The 21424-nt window shown below is 41.1% G+C and overlaps 1 protein-coding gene across 1 annotated transcript in view; it reads right to left on the reverse strand.

The window, feature by feature from the left end:
* The window catches only part of csmd3b (CUB and Sushi multiple domains 3b), a 315636-nt gene that overhangs the window by 216215 nt on the left and 77997 nt on the right, over positions 1-21424 (reverse strand). The window contains exon 3 of the mRNA XM_061664276.1: positions 2264-2376. Within this exon, the coding sequence (XP_061520260.1) occupies positions 2264-2376 (113 nt within the window). The remainder of the gene's footprint in view (positions 1-2263; positions 2377-21424) is intronic.

A 21424-nucleotide genomic window follows, 5' to 3' on the forward strand; every position in this document is an offset into this window, starting at 1 on the left:
AGTGAATATCTTTTTCTTTTTTTTTTCATTATAGTGTACTGCAACAGTTTCACAGAAGAATGTCTGTCTATTTTAATAAGTGCATATTAAAACAATGTCAAGTTAGAAAATTATAAGAAAACGTAAGCACTACATAACAATGAGCATCATGAAATATATCTATTTTTTAATTAAAGTGTACAATACATGCTGAAAATCCTCCCAGCTAAAATCTCGTTTGAATACTAAACCAATAAGACTAAACAAATATTTGTCCTCGTTTCTTTGCTAGAAACACAAAGTGTTGCAGACAATACATGTCAAAATCGAAAAAACTGAAATACGTCCAGTGTGGGGATAACAGGGGGGGGATTACACATTGGACCTGCCAAAAATAATCCACATTGGATCATTCCGCTCATGTATAGCTCTCCTCTGTGAATATTATGGGATGCTGTATATGCCGAACTGCGGCTGATGCATGTATAAACAACCGGGGAATCCTCAGATGACACCTCCTGTTGCACATACACACGAGTCATTTGGACCTGTTCCCAGTTGGAGACAGAATGGCTGCTACCTACACGACACATTCATGAGGCTCAAGTTTTTAATAAAACATCTTGTGAATTTGTGGTAGTGAACTACGAATAGGCAGTCCGCTGTGCTGCATCTTGCACTAAACATTTACTTAATCTATCCCTTGTTTTGTTTTTATTTTAGGGACCCTCTGGTATCTGTTGGGACATATATTATTTATACATTTTATACCATTTGCATATATTGTCTTTAAAAAAAAAAGAGAGATAAAACGTGGTAAATGATAGTCTTTGAGAACACAATCAAAATGATTCTGATTCTGATGTATGCAATGAGATCATTGTAATTACCGATGGGAAAAAGGAGCCCACTATTATTATTTAGTCAATTTGAATAAACTAAAGTGGTTGGTGCTTTTGTATTACATCAAAAATGACAATTATATGATAACAGAGCAGGGTAAAAAAAAAAAAAAAAAAAAGCACAGGCCACGACCTGGATTATTGTCCAGGCCAAGTAAAAAATGGACACCCATGAAATCAATCATTTTGGAGCTCAACCAGACTTTAAATCGATTCAACTGTCCGTCGCCCGTTGGGGAATCGGTCTTGAAACAGACTTATTTTTCACACTGTATGCTCAGCTTCAGGAACCGTGAAACCAACCATTTTCACAAACTCCGAAACGAAGGCTTGGAGGAAAGAAAAATATGTTGTCTTCTTTTTCTCCTACGTCTCAAACAGAGAGTCCTTATTACAGTAAGTGGGTTCATCTTGAAAATGCTCCACTTTTGGGTCACAGTGCGGTCCTCTTACCGCCCGACTCGATCGCTCACAACGCCGGCCCGTCTTGACAGCCGTTCGCTGTGGGCAAGGAATTAAAGTGTCACCCGTGACAAGCTGAAAACTGAACATGTCTAATTCTGGGAGAACTTTCTCTGACGTTGTTCAAAGAAATTGAACTGGGAATAAAAGAGAAAGATAGGAGGCCCTCATTTTGATATGGTGGAAGATCAACACGATGCCTTTCGGGATGCTGTGGATGCGTAACTCAATGCCAGTTGGCTTAGTGCCTATGTCGGGGCAATTATTATTTTTTTTGCTATAATATTGTTCACTAATATTGTGCTTCTTTTTCAGGATTTTGTGTTGAACTCTGCTCTCAGGCCTTATCATGCTGTGCTTGTTTTTCTAAAACTTTTCACACTTCTGTTAGGCCTTATCACAATCTCGCTCTGTGCTGCTTTTTCAGACTTGGGTGTGGCACACTGCTGTCAGGGCCACTCTTTGCTTCTTTTTCAGGTTTTTGTGCAGCACACAGCTATCACACATTGTCACTCACTGACTCTGTGTTTATTTTTCCGGCTTTTCTTGTAGAATCCTGCTGTCACAGTCACTCTGTGCTACCCCCCCCCCCCCCCACACCCCCCCGCTTTTGTGTAGCACACTGCCATCATACTCTGTCACGTTTTCACTCTGTGCTTCTTCTTCGGGATCTTGTGAGCACATTGGAGCCAATACATCACCACAGAAACAATCTTTTGAGCCAATGCAATGTTGACTTGACTAAGAGCAACATTTCATGGAAGGCCTTGCTCGTACAGATAGGGGTGACCCCTGCCTCGTGTGTGTTTTTTTTTTAACTCTCACAGTGATGCTGTAAACACTGACACACGCGCGCGCACACACACACATAGACATAGACACACACACTCACACATGCCAACGTGTTGACACGTTCTGACCTTCATAGATGAGCTTGAAGCCGTGTGCGGAGACGGCGAAGTCGCTCGTCAGCCTCAAAGAGAAGACATTCCCAGTGCTAGTGACCGGAGCTGGCACCTGGAAACCTGTTAGTCTGCAGAGTCAAAAAAACAAACAAATAAACAGAGACATCAACAACACTCTCATATCATTTCTGCATGGCTTCGTAATGGAAGTAAACTCATAAAAACACAACTTAGTTCGTCGTTTATCAGTTTTAATTAACACGGTCTTTTGCGCTAATATACTGGTTTACCAATTTAATAGTTTCTATTATTATTATTGTTTTTTTTTTTGCCATTTTAAGTTTTCTCTGTATCACTCCCAAATTCTTCAGAATCCCATGACTGGGAAATCATGTGCAATATTATAAAAATATATTTAAAAAATTCCCCCTATACATTAACAAAAGTGGGGATTTAACAAAATAATGAAAAAAGCTGCTAAAAAATAAAAATGACATTTGCATTTTTATGGTTTCAGGTTTTTGTCTTGGTCTCTCGCTCTCTCTCTTTCTGAATTCACATTTCTCCACTGTACTCATATCGTGCTTTCACAACAGCCACAGCTATAACAACACTGTAGACAACACCTATAATATTAATATTAAGCGGAAAAAAGCAGGTAAATAATGTACCGATGCTATTCAAATCTAGCATTTTCTGAAAGATATTTTGCTTAACCAGTAGAAAATTGGTAACTACACCAAGAGTAGAAGTGGTGTGGAATAACAATAACGGCATACATAAATTGGCTTCCAGGAAATCATTTTTCTATTATTCTCAACTGGTTTTATTACACCACTAGATGTGTGTGCTCCTCATATGCCAGCCTCCGAGGTACAACACAAACAACTCTCCATTATTTGAAAATACATTTAAATTTTAAAAGAGGATGGGGGGGGGGGGGGGGGGGGGTAGTTTGAGATGGCAATAAAAGCTGCCAGTGGATTGGGGGCTTTTAAATAAATCATGCCACAAGATTAAAGCCAATAGAGATGTGAACCCACAGTGTTGTTTGATATATAAACAGGCAAACAACAAGGAGGGTGCACAAAGGCAACGCTGCAATTGTTGGATTTTCTGAGAGGGTCTTCGAAGGATGCAGCCAACTATGCAGTATACTTTTGTTGTTGTTGTTTATCCCCAGGAACATTAATTAATTATTCAAAATGATCTTTGGCGCTATAAGTAAAGGCACTTTTCTATCTTTATTTTAGAGTTATCATTGCAGGACACTTTAAGGCCTTTGCTTTCAAGCCGCGTCGGATTATATATTGTAAAGTATTAGTGGTTGTGTCATCCTGCAGTCTTGGTCAAGGTGACCAAAAAAAAAAAAAAAAAAAAAAAGGTTGCAATGACTTCCCTTTTTGTTGCAAAAACAACATGGAAAAAAATAAATTGGAATGCCAGGTAGAGTTTTATAGTTAGGAATAATATTACAAAGGTGCAATGTGGATCACTGAAATATGGATTTAGTCATCCGACAATGTGCCAATTACGTTTATGTTGTGTTGTGTTAGTTTTAAATGGTGTTATGATGTGCTACTGTAAATACCATAAAATAAAAGCTGGAATTCTGAACTTTTGTCTCATATTCATCTTTTGATCTGAAACCCAAATGTCTTCAGGATACAACAAAAACAAAGTAATTGACCTAGCAGTTCCAATACTTTTGGAGGGGACTGTATATGTCACGGTGTTATGCAGTACATACAGTATGTTAGGATTCCGCGAAGATATGCTATGATGTTAAACTACGCAATACCACGCTATGTGTATGCTAAGTTACGTATTGTTGCTATTTCTTGTCCTCCTATGCTACACGGTGCTTTCCACCCTGATCGGCTACGCTGTGTTACATTATGTCATTGTATGTTATGCTATGTTAAGGTGCTACGCTACTACCTATGTAATGCTTTGCACTCGTACAATGTAATTTTATGGAATGTTACGCTATGCTACATTAAACGATGTTACATTACGTTATGTTATAATGCAGAGAGGAGCAATCTAGTTTCTCATTGAATAACAACATAAATGTTCACAGGTTTATGTTGTTATTCAGGTGTGGTTATCCTGTTGTACTAAACGTGGCTTTTTTGTACCATGAGAATGAACAAATAACATTTTTGTGCGCAACAACAAAGATCATTAACTGATGATGAATGGATGGGAATCACTCTCATAAAGGGAGAGGCGTGTGTGACCAGCTCTCTTTAAATTTTATATATTGTGCTTTTGTGTGTGGTCGGGGAAGCACTCCACTGGTAGCCTGTCCTTTCCTTGCTCATGTGCTCATGTGATTTCACTCGATGCACTGCACACACACGCACACACGCACACACACACACACACACACACACACACACACACACACACACACACACACACACACACACAAGGAAGCATGCAGTTCCACTAATGCGATTGTCAGCCTCCTTTTCTCTTTCTTTCACTTGCATTTGATTGTCACTTCATAGCCATTGTGGGTGTGTGAAAAATTTATTTATTATAATTTTTTTTTTAATAATGTGAAATGTGAACATAATACATGTCAAAGGCAAAGAAATGTGGGCGTAGAAACATTAAGTAGGACCCCCACAGACTTAAAACACAAGTGAACTTCACCCTTCAGAGCAAGTAACAGGATCAATTCAAAAGCCATTTACTTTCTTCCCATCCTCCTCGTGAGGGTTAAGGTTTCTTTTCACAATTGTAAGCAAAACAAATCAGCTTCACGGCCCGCCTGGCTCACACTTGCGTTGCCCCCCACCGCACCCCCCACCCCACTCGGAGCAAACGTAAATCAGTTTGCACGGGGATGATGTGTGTAAGAACGGACAAATTGTCCTGCTTCTCTATGATTTTACATTTGCGGTACAGTCTAATGTCAGTACATTACCTTATTTCTCTATTAAAAGTGTCCCGATGTGGGGAGGGATCTATTATAGGGGAGACCTTTATTTGTACATTTGTCGCATCTGTCAAGCGAAAGTGCCACTAAACACAAAGGATTTTTATGGTGAAATGCAGAGAGACTGCATGTTGGGTGGAACAAATGTGGATACACACAATGTTGTGGAGCAATTACAAGAGACTATCTTAAAAATTTTGAAAACAACATTTTAAAAAAAAATGACTTTCTTCAAGAAAGACAGCAACTACAAATACAGTAAGTCACGTAGCTCAATGGAACATAAACATAGACGCACAAAATATTGTGAAGTGATCATGTCACAGTCATAAACATATTTTTGAGAAATTCTGCAAACCAATGGTCGGGACAAATAAGTTGTACACCTTCCCAGAACATAACTATGGATGCACACAACATTGTGGAGCAATCATGTCAGAGTGTTTTGAAGATTGAAAGAAAATTTTAATTAATACAAAAAAGCACCCAACAACGGGGCAGAACAAATAAGTCATGTAGCTCCCCAGAACATAAACTCAGATGCACACAACAATGTGGAGCAATCACATGTCAGTCTTTTGAAAAAATGGAAATTAAAAGTTGCTATGTTCTCGAAATGCAGCAATTGGCCAGGCAGAACAAATCAGTTGTGGAGTTCCATGGAATACTAACACGCACGCACACAACATTGTGGAGCGACCACATCTACTGGAACGTTAATCCTCATAACGACCATCTTTAATACTGCACAGGGAAGAAAAAAAATACTTAGTAGGGAATTTGTTTACAAGACGTCACAATTCAGAATTCAGATATTCTGATATACCGTTTACATGCTTTGGTGGTGCTTTATTAATTGCGCAACAAAATTAAAATAACAACGGAAATTGAGTATTAATGTGTGAGCAATTGCGTCTATAAACAGATTAAAAAAGAGTTGCTATTCATTTTTCTTTCCTGATCGAAAAAAAAAAAAGATGTATTTGTATTAAGTGGATGACCCTCCCTGCGACTAATTGGGACACGGCGTCTATTAAAGTGTGGCCGTTATTTGAGGGAATACAGTTCAGTGTTTGCTAAGTAGCACTTACTAGCTTGAAGGTTTACAATTAATGTGACATTTATGCTACATTTCGTTAGCCCAACAATGGCATTTTGAAGAACAAGTTACCATTAAGCCAGCAGACTTCTGTTGAACATTTGGGTGTTTGAATATAGAATGATGAATTAACTTTTGTTATATGTGCCAATTTTACAGTAAACAGTAAATGGGCATGCCAACTAGCTTGAAGCAAGCACGCGTTGCTTCTTATTTGGAGAACTACATGAGCGAAAGACCAAGAACGGCTATGGAATACTTTAAAACGTGCCTTTTAATAACTTTAGGTGTGATTTAATAAGTTTAACTGTCTTCAAAGAATTTGGGAAGGGTCGAACTATCTTAAAAAAACAACAACAACATTTTATACGGTCTCTCTATCGCGGATCTTCGTGAGTGGGTTTGGAATAATAAACAATAAACAATCCCACAATAAACAGGGTTCACGGTCTTAACAATAATCATAATGTTCTCTTTTGAGATTTTTGTGCTTGAAACTATATCTAAATGAGATTAGTCAGAACTATAAGAGCACAGTAAGTCGCAGCCTGGTTGTCAAGTGTGATTGAATACGCCGTCTAATCAGCAGGAGGTTTACAGCGAGGCAGGCGTGCAGGGTCGCTATGGGGGACATAAATCAGTCCGGATGGAAGTGGGATGTTCTTTTTTCACCCCGTATTCATGTGGCTGTTTCGTTAGCATTCTCACAAAGTAACCATGACGACTGAGCCACAACAGTAAGTGGTGTCCTTGAGCAAGCAACGCAACTGTGGGCGCTGTATTGTGACGTGTCGGCCGTGGCGCCGACAGGTAGTAAAAGAGAGAGAAAGCAGCCTCCGCTCTTCTAAGAATACTTGCTAAGATTTTGTAACAGTCCATTCAAATTCTTCAAATTCTAGCAAGGAGCTATATCTAGTAGGCAAACAAATCCAGCCGGACGCTCACACGCAAACTATCCGAGGTTTTGACAGTTCTTGACAGTGATAGAAACTTTCAGCTTGTCCCAAAGTACAATAATTACACTTTATAAAATCTGTTTGTCTCCTTACATTGTCTTTCATTATGTTCGTATACAGTGGACCCCCAAATATTTGCAGTTTGGCACTCACAGACACACATATTCCCTCTTTTTTACAATCGTTATCATTTTTTTCCTTTTGATTTATTTATTCTTTTATTTTGCCGGGGGTATACCCGCGCAGATTTTCGATATCCCGCACTGTATATGACGGCGCTACTTTAATTATCCAACATCTGATTGACTCCAAGTGTGGTCCACATATCAATAGTGGTATTTTAAGGAATAAAACCTATGCCTCATTATTTGATGAACACTTAGGCCTACTACACTACTCTATTCAAATGTTGGTCATGGTGGTTTTACTGCACTTGGTGTGACAAATATTTATGCAAGTATACTGTATTTACAACTGGATTAGATTAACAATTTTTTATTGACAACTACTATTCAACCTGTAATGCTGTTAACTGCTATTTATAAAAATAATAATAAAAAGATCAAGCCTCATTTTAATCTCCTCCCGATTGTGTAAGACATATTTGATTTTTATCCATGTGATTATCGCAACCGTTCACTCCATTCAGACATCTTTCCTATCGCTTCGAATCACCTCACATAATTTACCAGCTCTACCGTCACACACAAACACACGCTTTGTTTGTTAAGGACATTAATGGTGTTTTTATCTGAGTTCACAAACGTCTGCGTCTGTTATTTCGCCACCTTTCATCATGCGGCATCTCGTTAGCATTCAAATAATCGTCAGATAAACTCTGTTTGACACCAGCGCTCAGCGCACAGTCACACACTGAGGAGGAGGGGAGGTCCAGAGGTCATAATTGTTCAGGTTGGCTGGAGAGTCAAGGGCAAGCACGTTCATTTATTATGTCTTTTTTCTCATGTTATTCTATGTGCAAGGGACTGAGGAAAAAGAGATGAATCTCTTCTAATTATAAACTAACAATTTCTTTTTTTTTTTTTAAGGAAATGTCATACTATCAATCCTCTTGCTTCTCTGTGCATCTTGATTTATTTCCTCCAGTGATGGCCAAAGTTCATGGTCTGGAGTCATGTGATTGATTAATAGCACGTGTCTGAGTGACATGTACAGTATAAAAGTATAGTGTGTGTGTGTGTGTGTGTGTGTACACGCCGAGTCCTTGACCCATCCATTAAATTAGTCTCTCACACACACGCACGCACACACACACGCACACACACACACACACACACACACACACACACACACACGCACACGCACACACACACACACACACACGCCAGTGTCGGCATCAGAGCATATCTGGGAGGAGGGGCATTAGGTCAGTACGGGAGGGTGTGGGGGGTCGGGAGCAAATTCTGTCGCTCAATAAATAATTAATAACACAGTGGTGCCTTAAAATACGACCTTAATTTGTTACATGAACCCCCTTCATAACACAAAACACTCATATCTCAAGTCACCTTTTCTCATTGAAATGATTGGAGCTCCTTCTGGTGTGTGCGACTCAGCCAGTGGGAGGCAGACATGTTTTTTTGCAGAGGATAAAGAATATCCGGTGTGCCCGTGAGTGCGGTTATATTATCTGTCTACGTGTTGCTGCAGTGTTTGTGTTCAAATATCAGTTTGCTTGAAGCGTTACAATACCACCATATGGATTCTATTTGCCAGCCCTTCTATGTTGTTTCCCACTATGTGTTAGCATTAAGATAGCAAAAAAATAAAATAAAATAAAATAAAAAATCAGTCAAACACTGTATTCGTTTTTGCTTAACAACTAATATGCTAATCTATCGACCAAAACGTTCTCACTCACTCACTCACCTTATATAGATATGCCATGGCGGGCACTGTAAGGTACATGAAACACATTGGCTTAGCTTTAGACTACTTTAGAGTTGTAGGTGGTCAGTCAGTGTGGGCATTTTTCCATATGGGACAGTGTCCATCCACTTGTTTGCACATTTTCAGGTTACGTCTCTCGAACGCCAGCTGAACCAACTGGTCCTTTTATTTTACGGAGCAATGTGCACCTGTGGTCTAAAAACACTTTCGTCAGAGTGGAGAATGAATTCTCGCACTTTGCAGTCTCAGCGGCAAATTTCAGGCAAATTTTAAAAGCAGTCAGCTCACTTAACATTTGCCATCGCCATGCGCAAACAGTACGTTGACTGGATATGACCATATGCAAACGATCAACACTGTTTTTCTTATTTTAATTTTGTTTACATTTATTTCCCCCTTCCCATGACGCGACACTGATACCTGTAAAGCTGTGAATACTTCGGCCTCCATTTTGGTGGACATGCTGCAACCTCAAAAATAGCGGACGTGTTGTAAAAATTATCCCTAGACATGGCGGAAATTAAAATGCTCCACAAAGATGGCAGCGATACCGCAACAACAAGGTACACGAGGTAGAGCTCTCCACTAACATGGTGGACACGCTGCAATACACTCCTCCAAGATGGCGGACTGGTTGTGACGCAGTCCAAAAACATGGTGGGCAATTAGCCAAATTTTCCACAAACATGGTGGGAATGCAGAAATAAACTACAAACATGGCAGAAGTGATGTCACTACAAACAAACACGCTCCAAGTAACTCCCCAAAGACGGCGGACTTGTTGCAACAGTCCACAAACACGGTGGACTGTTGCAGCACCAGCATAATTGGCAGACATGCTACACCAACTATTAGCACCAATAGTCATTCTTATTTGTACTGTTCACCAGACTCCAGAGTGACCCCCCCGTCGCCTCCCACCCCACCACCAAGGAAGCGAGGCACTCCGACGGGGGGTCGAACAGCAGATTAACCTCGTTGTCAGCCCCAGAGGTTCAGAGGGGAACGCGCTGTGACTCAGACTGACAAGTAGCGATGCAAGCTAAACACCCAAGCGGCGAAAAAAAATCTGGTCCAAAGAAAAAGAATTTAACATTTGCATTAATATGATCAGGGTGGAGCTTATTCATCTATTGTGTTAATATCATCTTTCTTATTAGCATGGCGCTTTGTTACACATTCGCAGTGTCACTGAGTGGGAACTGTCATTGTCTTCGTTTGTGGACTTTTGCATTTTTTAAATAGATTTAGTTCCGTTTCATGTTATGTCTTGCTTCCCTGTCTCTTGTTAAAATCATTCGGTTTTCGTCTCCACTTGTTCTTGTCTCGCTTGTCTGCCAATCAGCGCCCCACTCGTGTCTCGTCCAGGTGTGCCTCGTTATGTTGTCAATTTGTATTTACTGTAGTTCCCTGCTTTTTTCCCCGTCTGTGTCGGATCATTGGTTCTCCAAGTCACGTTTCTAGTTTTCTCGTTTCCTGTCAAGGTGAGTGTTTTTGTTTTTTTTCCCTTGTGTATCTTTGTTACTTCGATCCTTGATTTTTGGGACTTTGTTAATTTAGTATTTTGGATTAGACTACGTCTTGGATGCCTTCTTGTGTTTTTGATAATAAATATACATATGTTTAATTGATCCTGCCTTGCCTCCCTGCTTCCCTGTGCTGGGATCCTCCACATTTTCCACCATTACCACAAAACCCTGACAGGAACTGAACCCAAGTCAGGCCAATGAAACACTACACCATTAGCGACAGTTACTATAACTAATTTTTTTCTAGTATTTATGAACAAATGCCTACAAAGAGTCATAACAGTCAAGTTGCTGTATATAGATGAATATGTATAAAGCACTACTATTAAACTTAGTATAGTTTGCCTATTAGACAGTGATTTGGCAGCCATTTTGGAATAAGGCCAAAACAGTTCTCCCAGTTCAAGTAATGGCAAACAAAACAGGTGACGAGACAAGTCTACTCCGCAGTGAGAATTTCTGCTCAATGCTATGCTTGTATCGTCAAATGAACAATTCTTTGGATTACCTGCACCACTATTTTGAAAGCTGAAAAATTAAAATAAAACCAACACAAGCATGGGAGAGAACATGCATGGATGGATTTTTGAGAGTCCACATATATTCCCCATGGAAACTTGCCCTCTCCATCAATGCTGCACAATCGGCGACCTATTGCGGCACGACACTCCCGTTGACTTTTATACATTTGCTCTTTTGCCTTGCTGAAATAAAATGGCCTCGCACCATCAGTATCAACAGGTGTAATTACTTTCTCCCCCCCCCCACCGGACTGTTGTGACAAGCCTCCGTGAGCAAACTGGATTTTCCTGGTGGTATTTTCAACAATATCCATAAACAGCGGCCCTGCACTATTTAATAATAAATGTTGTATACCTCCGTCTTCTCACACCCGCGCTCTCCCTTTCGCTCTCTTTGAGACAGTTAGATAGATAGTGACTGCTGACCCCCCACTCCCCAAGCTAAAGCTTGTTTAGGCTTCTGGCTATCCCATCACTTACTATTACACTTGACGGGCATGGGGAAGGACACATGCCGTGAAAGGGACTCACACAGGAACGGGGGCGAACACAAATGGACGTGCGTCCTGGTGCACACACACACCTGTATTGGGCAGATAGGCAGAGACAGATTGCATGCCTCCGCTGGCATTCAAAGGGGAGGTGTCAGGGCTGACAGCGACTTAAAGGTACAGTCGTTAGAGAGATATATGAGCCGGGGAGGGGGGGAGGAAAGCGGAGATTAGATGTGGTGCTGAGAGAAAGAGGGAGCATGTAAAAGGAGAAATATGATGGCGAGGGATTAAACCGCGCACGCCAGGCACGCGTGGGAGGTCAGAAACTCGATGGTGGTAAAAAACTGTCATATACTTCATGAGAATTTAGTAGGAAATTGGACAAAAGGTTTGCCATCAAGAGCGCTGGGACAGGCTGTAAACACGCACAAATATGGTGGTCGTACCACAATACACAAGATGGCCGACCCGTTGTAACACAATTAACAAATACGGTGGACGCGGAGTGACCCGACTTACGAGTTTTTCAAGCTATAAGCAGTCGTTCCAGCCAATGTCTGCTTTGACTTGTGAGCAAGAATTCAAGATATGAACGCGATATGGTGGCAAGGAACTCAACTAAACTCACTTCACACCGAGCGGCAGTCTGCCAGGTAGTTAACAATTCTTCACAAAGTTTTTGCCAGTCACATTTGAAGTTTGCTGTCAAACTAAACATGAAATAAAGAGAATTAAACGTGTATGCGAAACAAACACGTGGCTTCCGCTTAGCTCAATACGAACAAGCAATGGAAACACCATAGACATGCTAATGAAAAGCATTGCTGTCACTGTGTTATAACCATTTAAGCAACAGATATTTCAACACAAATGGTGGAGCAGCACATGTAGACACATAATACAAGAACACTCACAGGCATGTTGTCTTCATCCTCTGCAAAGAATGACTAATGACTACGGCTTACTGAAGAGCTGTGACCGTCTGCACATATATCTGTATGTATGCATTATACTGTCCCCAGGTGGCCAAAGCGTCCATACCAGAAGGAGAAGCACAATATTCATTGAACTGAAGCAAAAATGTTTGATCTTGAAAAACCATGTTATTTTAATACTGTATACCAATACTGTATGTTTTTATAAATGACATTATTACAGTGTTCTTTTTCTTATTAATTTATATTTTGGGAAGCTGGAACGGATTCATGGCATTAATATTCATTTCAACGGGGAAAGATGATTTGAGTTAAGGCGGCGGCCATTGAACAAATTAAACATGTATCTGAAGGCACCACTGTATTACAAAAGAGCTCACAAACAAGGTGGTCAACAATGTACACCTCAAAGATGGCCGACAGGTTGTAACACGGTCCAAAAACACAGTTGATACTGTATAATGCAACACAGTAAACAAAGAATACCAGCACTGAATTGCATAAAAACATGTGAGCGTCTAGGTATGAGCTGTGGCCCACAGCAGCTCCTTGCAAGTGTTTTCATTTTGGATTTGTCTGTTTGACTATTCAGTCCTGTTCAATAAATGGGTGAAGGTGCATTGGCGACCGTGGCCCACATGCAAGGGCGTTACAATACCTTTTTTTTTTTTTTTTTTTTAACTTTACTCAAGCGGTATTGGATGTGATGCACACTTGTCTCTCACATTCTTGCTTGCAAGACAAGGTGCAAAATCACCCTGGGGCACTCCTAAATCAAGGCGTCACAGCACCACCTATTATATTGCACATCAAATCCATCACTATTCTTATAAGGAATATGTAAATGATTTTACTTCATCGTCAAAGCATCTCTCCATTTGAACTATGTGATGTTGTCTCTTTCAGTTTTGCGTCAATCGCTGCAAGTCGTTCAGGTTAATTTCACGTTGGAGCCTTCCCACATGAACGCATTTGGGAAAAAAATGTCATGCTCTCGTGTCCTCCTTGTAATCTTTTGTGCTCGCATCTGTCGGCAGTCAAGTGCGGATCGCCTACGGTAATAACTACCTCTGACTTGTTGGCAACAACACATAGGCACTCAACATCGGGCCCGCCCATGCATACGCACAAGCACGCACACACACACACACACACACAAATCTCTTCATATGACACAGATGTACATCCCTAACAATAGAGTTACATATTGGAGGATTCTAGGATGTCTTAAAACAAAACACTAAATCCAAGTTGGAAACAGCATTCCAATCTAAAATGCTGCATGGAAATGTAAACATCAACCTTGTAAATGGCAAATAACTTCATCAGGAAGGTGCCCATATATATATATATATATATATATATATATTCTCCGGCTTGGCATCATAAATCACTTTTACTTAGGATGTCCTTCCAAGTCCAGATTCAGGCGCAAAGTGGAGCAAATGCGAGTGGACGCTTTTACAACATTCAGTGTGATGAATGGCCACGCCAATGCTACCTCCACTCCTACTATATATCGGCAAAACGCACCACTTATTTAATACATAAAGAATTAATTTCAACGGAAGCAAAATCCAGCCAGCCCAGCAGTGGTGGAAAGTAACAAAATTCAATCACTGTATTACTATACTAACTACTCGCTACTTTGACCAAACAGGATTCTTTTTTTCATTATTATTATTATTTTTTAACCTTCGTTGACTACGTAAAAAAAAAGACATACATAGATAAAAATAAAGTCAACCGTAGTTGAGATGTTGATTGATAGAGATCTCGGGGTCTGATAAGGTAGAAATAACAGGGACAGCAGCGACATGGAGGAACGTGAACCAGGGCGGATTAATGATGACGGCAACAGATTCGGACAAGCAAGATATTCCCCATCCACGGCCATATTTAACCCATAATGTTCGGGTCAAATTTGGTATTTGACAGCAATAAAGAAAATACCTTAAATGTCATTCTTGCAGCCTAAAATTTCGTGTCTTTTCCGAAAACGACCCAAAATACACCAAAATCAGTTCCGGATCAACGTTCATACATGTCTACGAAAATGGATTGCAGATTTATCAGTGTCTGTTAAATCAAGGCAAATGGTGGGACTTGTGGGAATCTTAAAACTGTATACACGACATAAATGTGTACATTTCTTATGGGACAGTGGTAACAATATCGAGAAGCTTGAAACAGTCCCGAGAACTGTCTGTGTTCCTCTCACATTGGCACAGGTTCCCGCAGAAACACGCACCTCATGACGTCATGAGGGAATCTCGAAACAGTAAAAGAGTCCAAGTCATGTATATGTGTTTTTTTGAAGGACAATGGGGATAGAGTTTACAAATGAGTTTTAAACAATCCCGAGAACTGTCTGTGTTTCACCGCATTTGCAAAAGCAAGGACAGGCTATTGACATTTTCAAAAGATATGTGGTTCATAATTTGTGAGGATATTCTTCAAAATATTATGTGTGCATTGGATAATACAGCATTATTTGATGTTGTCAACACCAAAAACACTTTGTGCTCAATGTGTTTTGTCGTGTTCAAGTCAAAATACAAACAAAGGTATCTGCATTTCTACTTAACGACACAATTTCAGCACTTGTGTCACCTCTGCCAGCCAAGCCTACTCTGTGGGGCTTGCTGTTTGCGAAACACGCCATTAATACGACGATTAAATAAAACCAGTGACATTCGCACTGTGCTCCGACAGACAGGTGGCAAATTAAAAGGAATAAAACGCATGGCCGTGCTCCTGTCCCACAACTGCAACGCTCTCTAAGGGTCAGCGGATGATCGGATGATTACGAGAGTGACATCGGTAACCCTTCCGTGATATCAGCCCGATCGCTCGCCTATTGGGGGATTGGGAACAGATGTGATGGACGCCTGCTATCATCACAGCGCTGAATCTGGCTATATTGCTTGGAAAAGTGTTCTTACCAATTGAAGCCAAGGGACATGCAACATGTCTTTGGACTACGTAAAGGGGATTAAAAGGATCGGGAAAGACTGCTGGGCCGCAGACCGGTAACAGTTATTTTAAATAATATCCCTCTATTATTTATTTTAAATAATATCCCTCTGTACATGTAAAACCCCTCGCCTTGGTTTTATATATATATATATATATATACACACACACACAAGCCCAATTCCAATGAAGATGGGACGTTGTGTTAAACAAATAAAAACAGAATACAATGATTTGCAAAATGTGTTCAACCTATATTTAATTGAATACACTACAAAGACAAGATATTTAATGTTCAAACTGATGAACTTGATTGTTTTTAGCAAATGATCATTAACTTAGAATTTTATGGCTGAAACACATTCCAAAAAAGCTGGGGCAGGGTCATGTTTACCACTGTGTTACACCGCCTTTTCTTTTCACAACATTCAATAAACGTTTGGGAACTGAGGACACTAATTGTTGAAAATAATCTCAAGAATCCTTGCGTTGGCTGGAAAGTTGGAACATGTGCACTAGACAGATGGAGGACGCTAAACTGTGATTTGAGTTTGCGTCACTGTGTGTGGGCGAAGCAAAGACATGGTGCCTTGACAGAAAACACGAAACTCCACAAGGTCAGCGCTTGACCAAACATCTCGTGTGCATTATGAAGGTCCCACCTTTGAAATTCATGGTTTCCCACTGGTGGCAGAAATATCTAAACCTAATAACTCCGATCTAATTTCCTTCAGACTCTGTATAGTTGTCATCAGCTCCCCCAGACCTGTTACTGCACAAAAACAACATTAATGCTACTTTCTGCTGTTCCATATTTGCACTAAGTGGTTGCCAAAATATTTGTTATGCGCTTATTTTGTATCATTGAGGCACTGAGCATTCTGTTTTAGCCAAGGCATTCGGGCCACATTCTGTCATCTTGTTTAAAGGTTTAAAAATTCGAGGCTGGCATCGACTGCTGCATACTAATCATACACACGCAAACACACAACACAGAGCACAAGCAGACTTATTAGTGTGGCGCTAACAACATTTTAAGATTTGGGGGATGGCAATGGTCATTACAAAGCACACACAAACACAGGAAAGCACAAAAGGATGCCATGGTCCAGTAACGAAAGAGTCTATAATGGTCATGTGACAGACGGTGATTAATTGATACGTCAACAAAGGTGCTTTGTCCGCGTGTTAAGGTCACGACACGTTCTTTTTAAATTGAATTCTTGTATTTGTGTCTGCTAGGATACTGGAGCAAAACAACTGAACCTTTTTCAGTCGCAAGGTCTGTTTTATTGGTTTCCGCTGCCGTGGCAGCGTTTCAACGTCATTAGGCCGCTGACACAAAATCTTTAAACACGCTCGTCCTCGTAAATATGTGCACACACCTGAGCGATTAACGATGCGTTAAGAGCAGTGTTGTACTAAATACCTCTTCCTGTTAATGAGGGTGGCATTAGGGAGCCTCTTGCCTTTGCAGGATTCAGTAGCATTTTAAGGATATTATGTACTAAATAAGTGATTGACAGAATATTGTGGTACCTAGTACAATATTGCAATATTTGCCAACACCATAATATCATGATTCAGCGATTATACAATAATCCACGCATCCTTATCGACAGCAAAGGAGCAGGGAATTCGCTGAGCAACTTTGGGTACGAGATCGCTAATAATATCACAATACTGCGATTTTGTGATAAAGGATACATTTTCAATATTCATGCAACCGAGTATTGTACATTACAAAAACATACAATAATGACATAAATCAAATATAAAGAAATGTAACGGTTTTTGGTGTGCACACCTTGGCCACCTGGGGGCAATATAACACAGACATATGGATATACATGGACATGGCTCTACAGTAAGCCGCAGTAATATTAGTTGTTCTTCACATAGGATAAATAATATACCATGCCTGTGAGTATTGTTATATTATCTGTCGACATATTTTGCTCTGTGTTCAAATAGCCGTCGCTTAAAGGGCTATAACACGGCAACGCCAATTCTATTCGTTAGCCCTTTCGTTAGTCTGTGGCTTTTCCAGTTATAAGTCAGCATTAAGCTAACTGACTTTAAGGCAAAGTTGTGTTGTTGTTTTAAATACACAAATTATTTTTTCTTTATGTTTAGTTGGACAGTAAACTTCCACTGGGAGCAGCGCTCATATCTCAAATGTTTGCCTGCAAGTCAAAGGGTCATCACAAATCATCGTTAAGTACGCCGTCCCCAGTGAGATCTTCTTTAACACTGCGCAAAGAACTCGTGTACAACACACAATAAGACTTCACCAGACGAGCCTCGGTGGATGCTGCTGTTCTGGTTAGCAAGGGAGTTCAAATTGTATTAGCAGTTAACTGCAACTCCTGCATTTCCTGATAAGGTGTTTATTTGTAACACCGCTGCTATTTGAGGAACGTCGGTGTGCAAAGACATATAAAATGGTCTAAAAAAGGAGTCATCAATAAAACTCAAAGAGGACGACATGATGCAATTAAGTTCCACTGAAATCAAATCAGCATAAACGTCAAGTCAAAAAAATGATAACAAAGGTGGAGGCGGAACCAGCCAGACGCTTTTTCTAAAATGTCACATTGATAGTGGCACTTTCAGTGCCTTTTGAATTATCGCATCTGCCGTGATTAAAAAGAAGTGAGGGAAAAAATAAATAAATAAACGCGATGCTGAGGTGGAGGTTCTGTGGTTGTTGTTTTTTTTTTTTCTGGAAGCAAAAGTACAAGGTACGTGTTCTTAGCGAACCCAAACATCCAAATCCAAAAGAATAGAACAAAAACCATGGAATAGATTCCTTCATTAAGATGGTGGACAGTCGAGGATGCCGCAAGATTTCCATACGATTGAGTCACCCGGCGTTTGCGAATCACGCTCCGAGGAAAGAATTCTACATCGACATCAATGCGGGAGAACCTCAGGCCTGAACGCAGTTGTCTTTCAATAACGAGACAGGCGCGTCGATCCCTGCCCACGCGGCTCACCGCTAAACATCCAGTGGGAAGTCGGGTGGGCGCGAGGCTCGAGAAAAGAACACCGAATGAAACGCTGAATGGAGAAAGAAAAAAAATGCATCTTCCATATGAAACAATTTGGTAAATCTTTATTTCCACTTTCCTGCCATTGCTCTTTTTAACACGATTACAAACGAATGGTGACAGAGCCTTGCAGTCCATTGCCCCAAAATTGTGTAATGCACTTCCATTTGAACTCTTGCGGATACATTTTTAAAAAGCTGTTAAAAACCAATTTGTTTAGGCAGGCATTCCAGTAGGACTTGATTGTTTTGATTAGTTTTGTATAATGTTTGTAACTCTGTATTTTAATCATATAAAGCACTTTGTGAGACTTGTGCACTACATAAATAAAATGAACTTATTTTTGCACAGACACTGAATGGGGGACGGACTTGATACTGCAATTTTCTGCCTTATTATTAGAACTGCAACAGAGGCGGGCTGATGGCTGTGTGTAAGGCTGGGATTGGAGTGTGAAAGCTAATCACATTTCAAATCAATTGTCATTTCAAATCAGATGCTAACATTATGCTGAAAGAGATGACACGTACAGTAATTATCTTATTGTGGGATGCCGCGCCGCTAAGTGAAATCGCACACAGTTGTGGAAACTTCCCGCCTTCGCTGGGTTCTGTGGGAAAGGCAGATAAATACTGGACCTGCGCTTTATAGACAGAGACACCTGGATCACTACTGCTACAGTCATCCATCCATTTTCTGAGCCGCTTCTCCTTCTCCGCTGGACCCTATCCCAGCTGTCATCGGGCAGGAGGCGGGGTACACCCTGGACTGGTTGCCAGCCAATCGCAGGGCACATACAAACAAACAACCATTCGCACTCACAGTCACACCTACGGGCAATTCAGAGTCTCCAATTAATGCATGTTTTTGGGATGTGGGAGGAAACCGGAGTGCCCGGAGAAAACCCACGCAGGCACGGGGGAGAACATGCAAACTCCACACAGGCGGGGCCGGGGATTGAACCCGGGTCCTGAGAACTGTGAGGCTGACGATCTAACCAGTCGGCCACCGTGCCGCACTGCTACAGTCAGCATTAGTTTATTTTCTGGTTCTATGGTCACAGTTTTGACCTTCCACACAGCCTGCAGAAACCTATTTTTTACGTAGGTCACCAACACAAAATGGGGCGAACAAGTCAACCAGGCAATTTTCCACCTTCAGTGGTAATACTGAGGTAGATGTTGTACAGCGTAGCCTGGACAGAGACGCCTGCACCGCTACTGCTACTTGGCCATAAATTATACGGTCATGAACACACTTTCTAATGTCTAGCCCAGATCTCAGCAAAATCGGGTCTGTGGGCCTCATCCGTCCCTTGCAGTGTTCATGAAGTCAAAATAAAACATAGAATATGCAGTGCTTTTATTTTGAAATGGGTGCTTTGACTTTGATGTGCACGTGTGTGGACGGGATCAGCGAGGCAGCGAGCTAGGGCATAGTTTATGTGTCTGCAGTGTTGCCAAATTGGCAACATTTTTGCAAAATTTCTCTCTATTTTTCGAAAAAGAGACTTACAAAAATGCTATCGGGTCTATTTGTCTATCGATCTGGAAGTCCCGACATGGATCGGCTAAGGTGAGTTAGCAGTTGGTGGTCAAAATGTCGGCACTATGCACTTTGGAGACAGGATTTTTGTGAAAGCTAGTTAAATAGTGATACAGTATGTAAATATTCTTTCTTAATATATCTTATCTACACAAGAAGCGGTTTATTAAAGCAAAACAATGAAATGCTTTATATAAATAATTAGGTGGTGGAAGACTGGTTAGTACATCTGCCTCACAATTCTGAGGACCAGGGTTCAAATCCCTGCCCCGCCTGTGTGGAGTTTGCATGTTCTCCCCGTGCCTGCCTGGGTTTTCTCGGGCACTCCGGTTTCCTCCCACATCCCAAAAACATGCTTGGTAGGTTAATTGAAGACTCTAAATGGATGGAAAATGGATGGATGGATATAAATAATATGGAAGACATTTGAGGTTCGCATGGCCCACGAAAACCGTTCCAGTTTCCCAAGTTGCCCCTTTGGAAAACAAATGGGAAACTGGCAATCCCTCGCCTTCAGAGATAGTATCAGAGCTGTAACATGCACGATGACCCTGTGTGTCAGGGTGTATGATGAGTGGCAAGTTTCTTTCGTCCTGTTTTGCTGAAGGCAATTGTCATATCATAGCAGATACTGGCGTCACCTAATTGTCGGATTGCGGGATGCCATGCCACTATGTGACAGTTGCTGCAATATCCCACCTTCACTGGGTTCTGTGTTCCGCCTGCAATAGTCAGAAGGCTCGGCAAAGGCTGGGGTAGAGGCCAGCTCTGTGGCTCATCAAAGTGATCCCTCCTCGGGGGAAACGCGCGCCTGACACCTGGGTGACGACCCGCACGGAGGCTGTGTGCCTCAAGAGGCTAATGGGCAGCTTGAGGGGATTACCAGTTCAGCCGCTGGGATTACTGGAACACTACACACACACACACGGAAACACACACACACACGGACACACACACACACGCGCATGCACAAAAAGACACACTTGCGAGTGTATTTACCAGACGGGGAAAGTCATCCAAGACATATTGGCTCGCTGGCTCTCAGTGTCCCGTGATCCAAAACAATCCCATTTAAGACGACAATCCTGTCGGGATCTTGTCACAAAGATAGTCCGACATCGTTGTTTGATACCTTCATACATTCCTGTCATAGCCATGTAATAATTCTACAACGAGGTGCCCAATTAGTGTTTGCTCGTTCCGTGCA

This window comes from Phycodurus eques, chromosome 20, assembly GCF_024500275.1.
Source record: "Phycodurus eques isolate BA_2022a chromosome 20, UOR_Pequ_1.1, whole genome shotgun sequence".
NCBI classification, from domain to species: domain Eukaryota; kingdom Metazoa; phylum Chordata; class Actinopteri; order Syngnathiformes; family Syngnathidae; genus Phycodurus; species Phycodurus eques.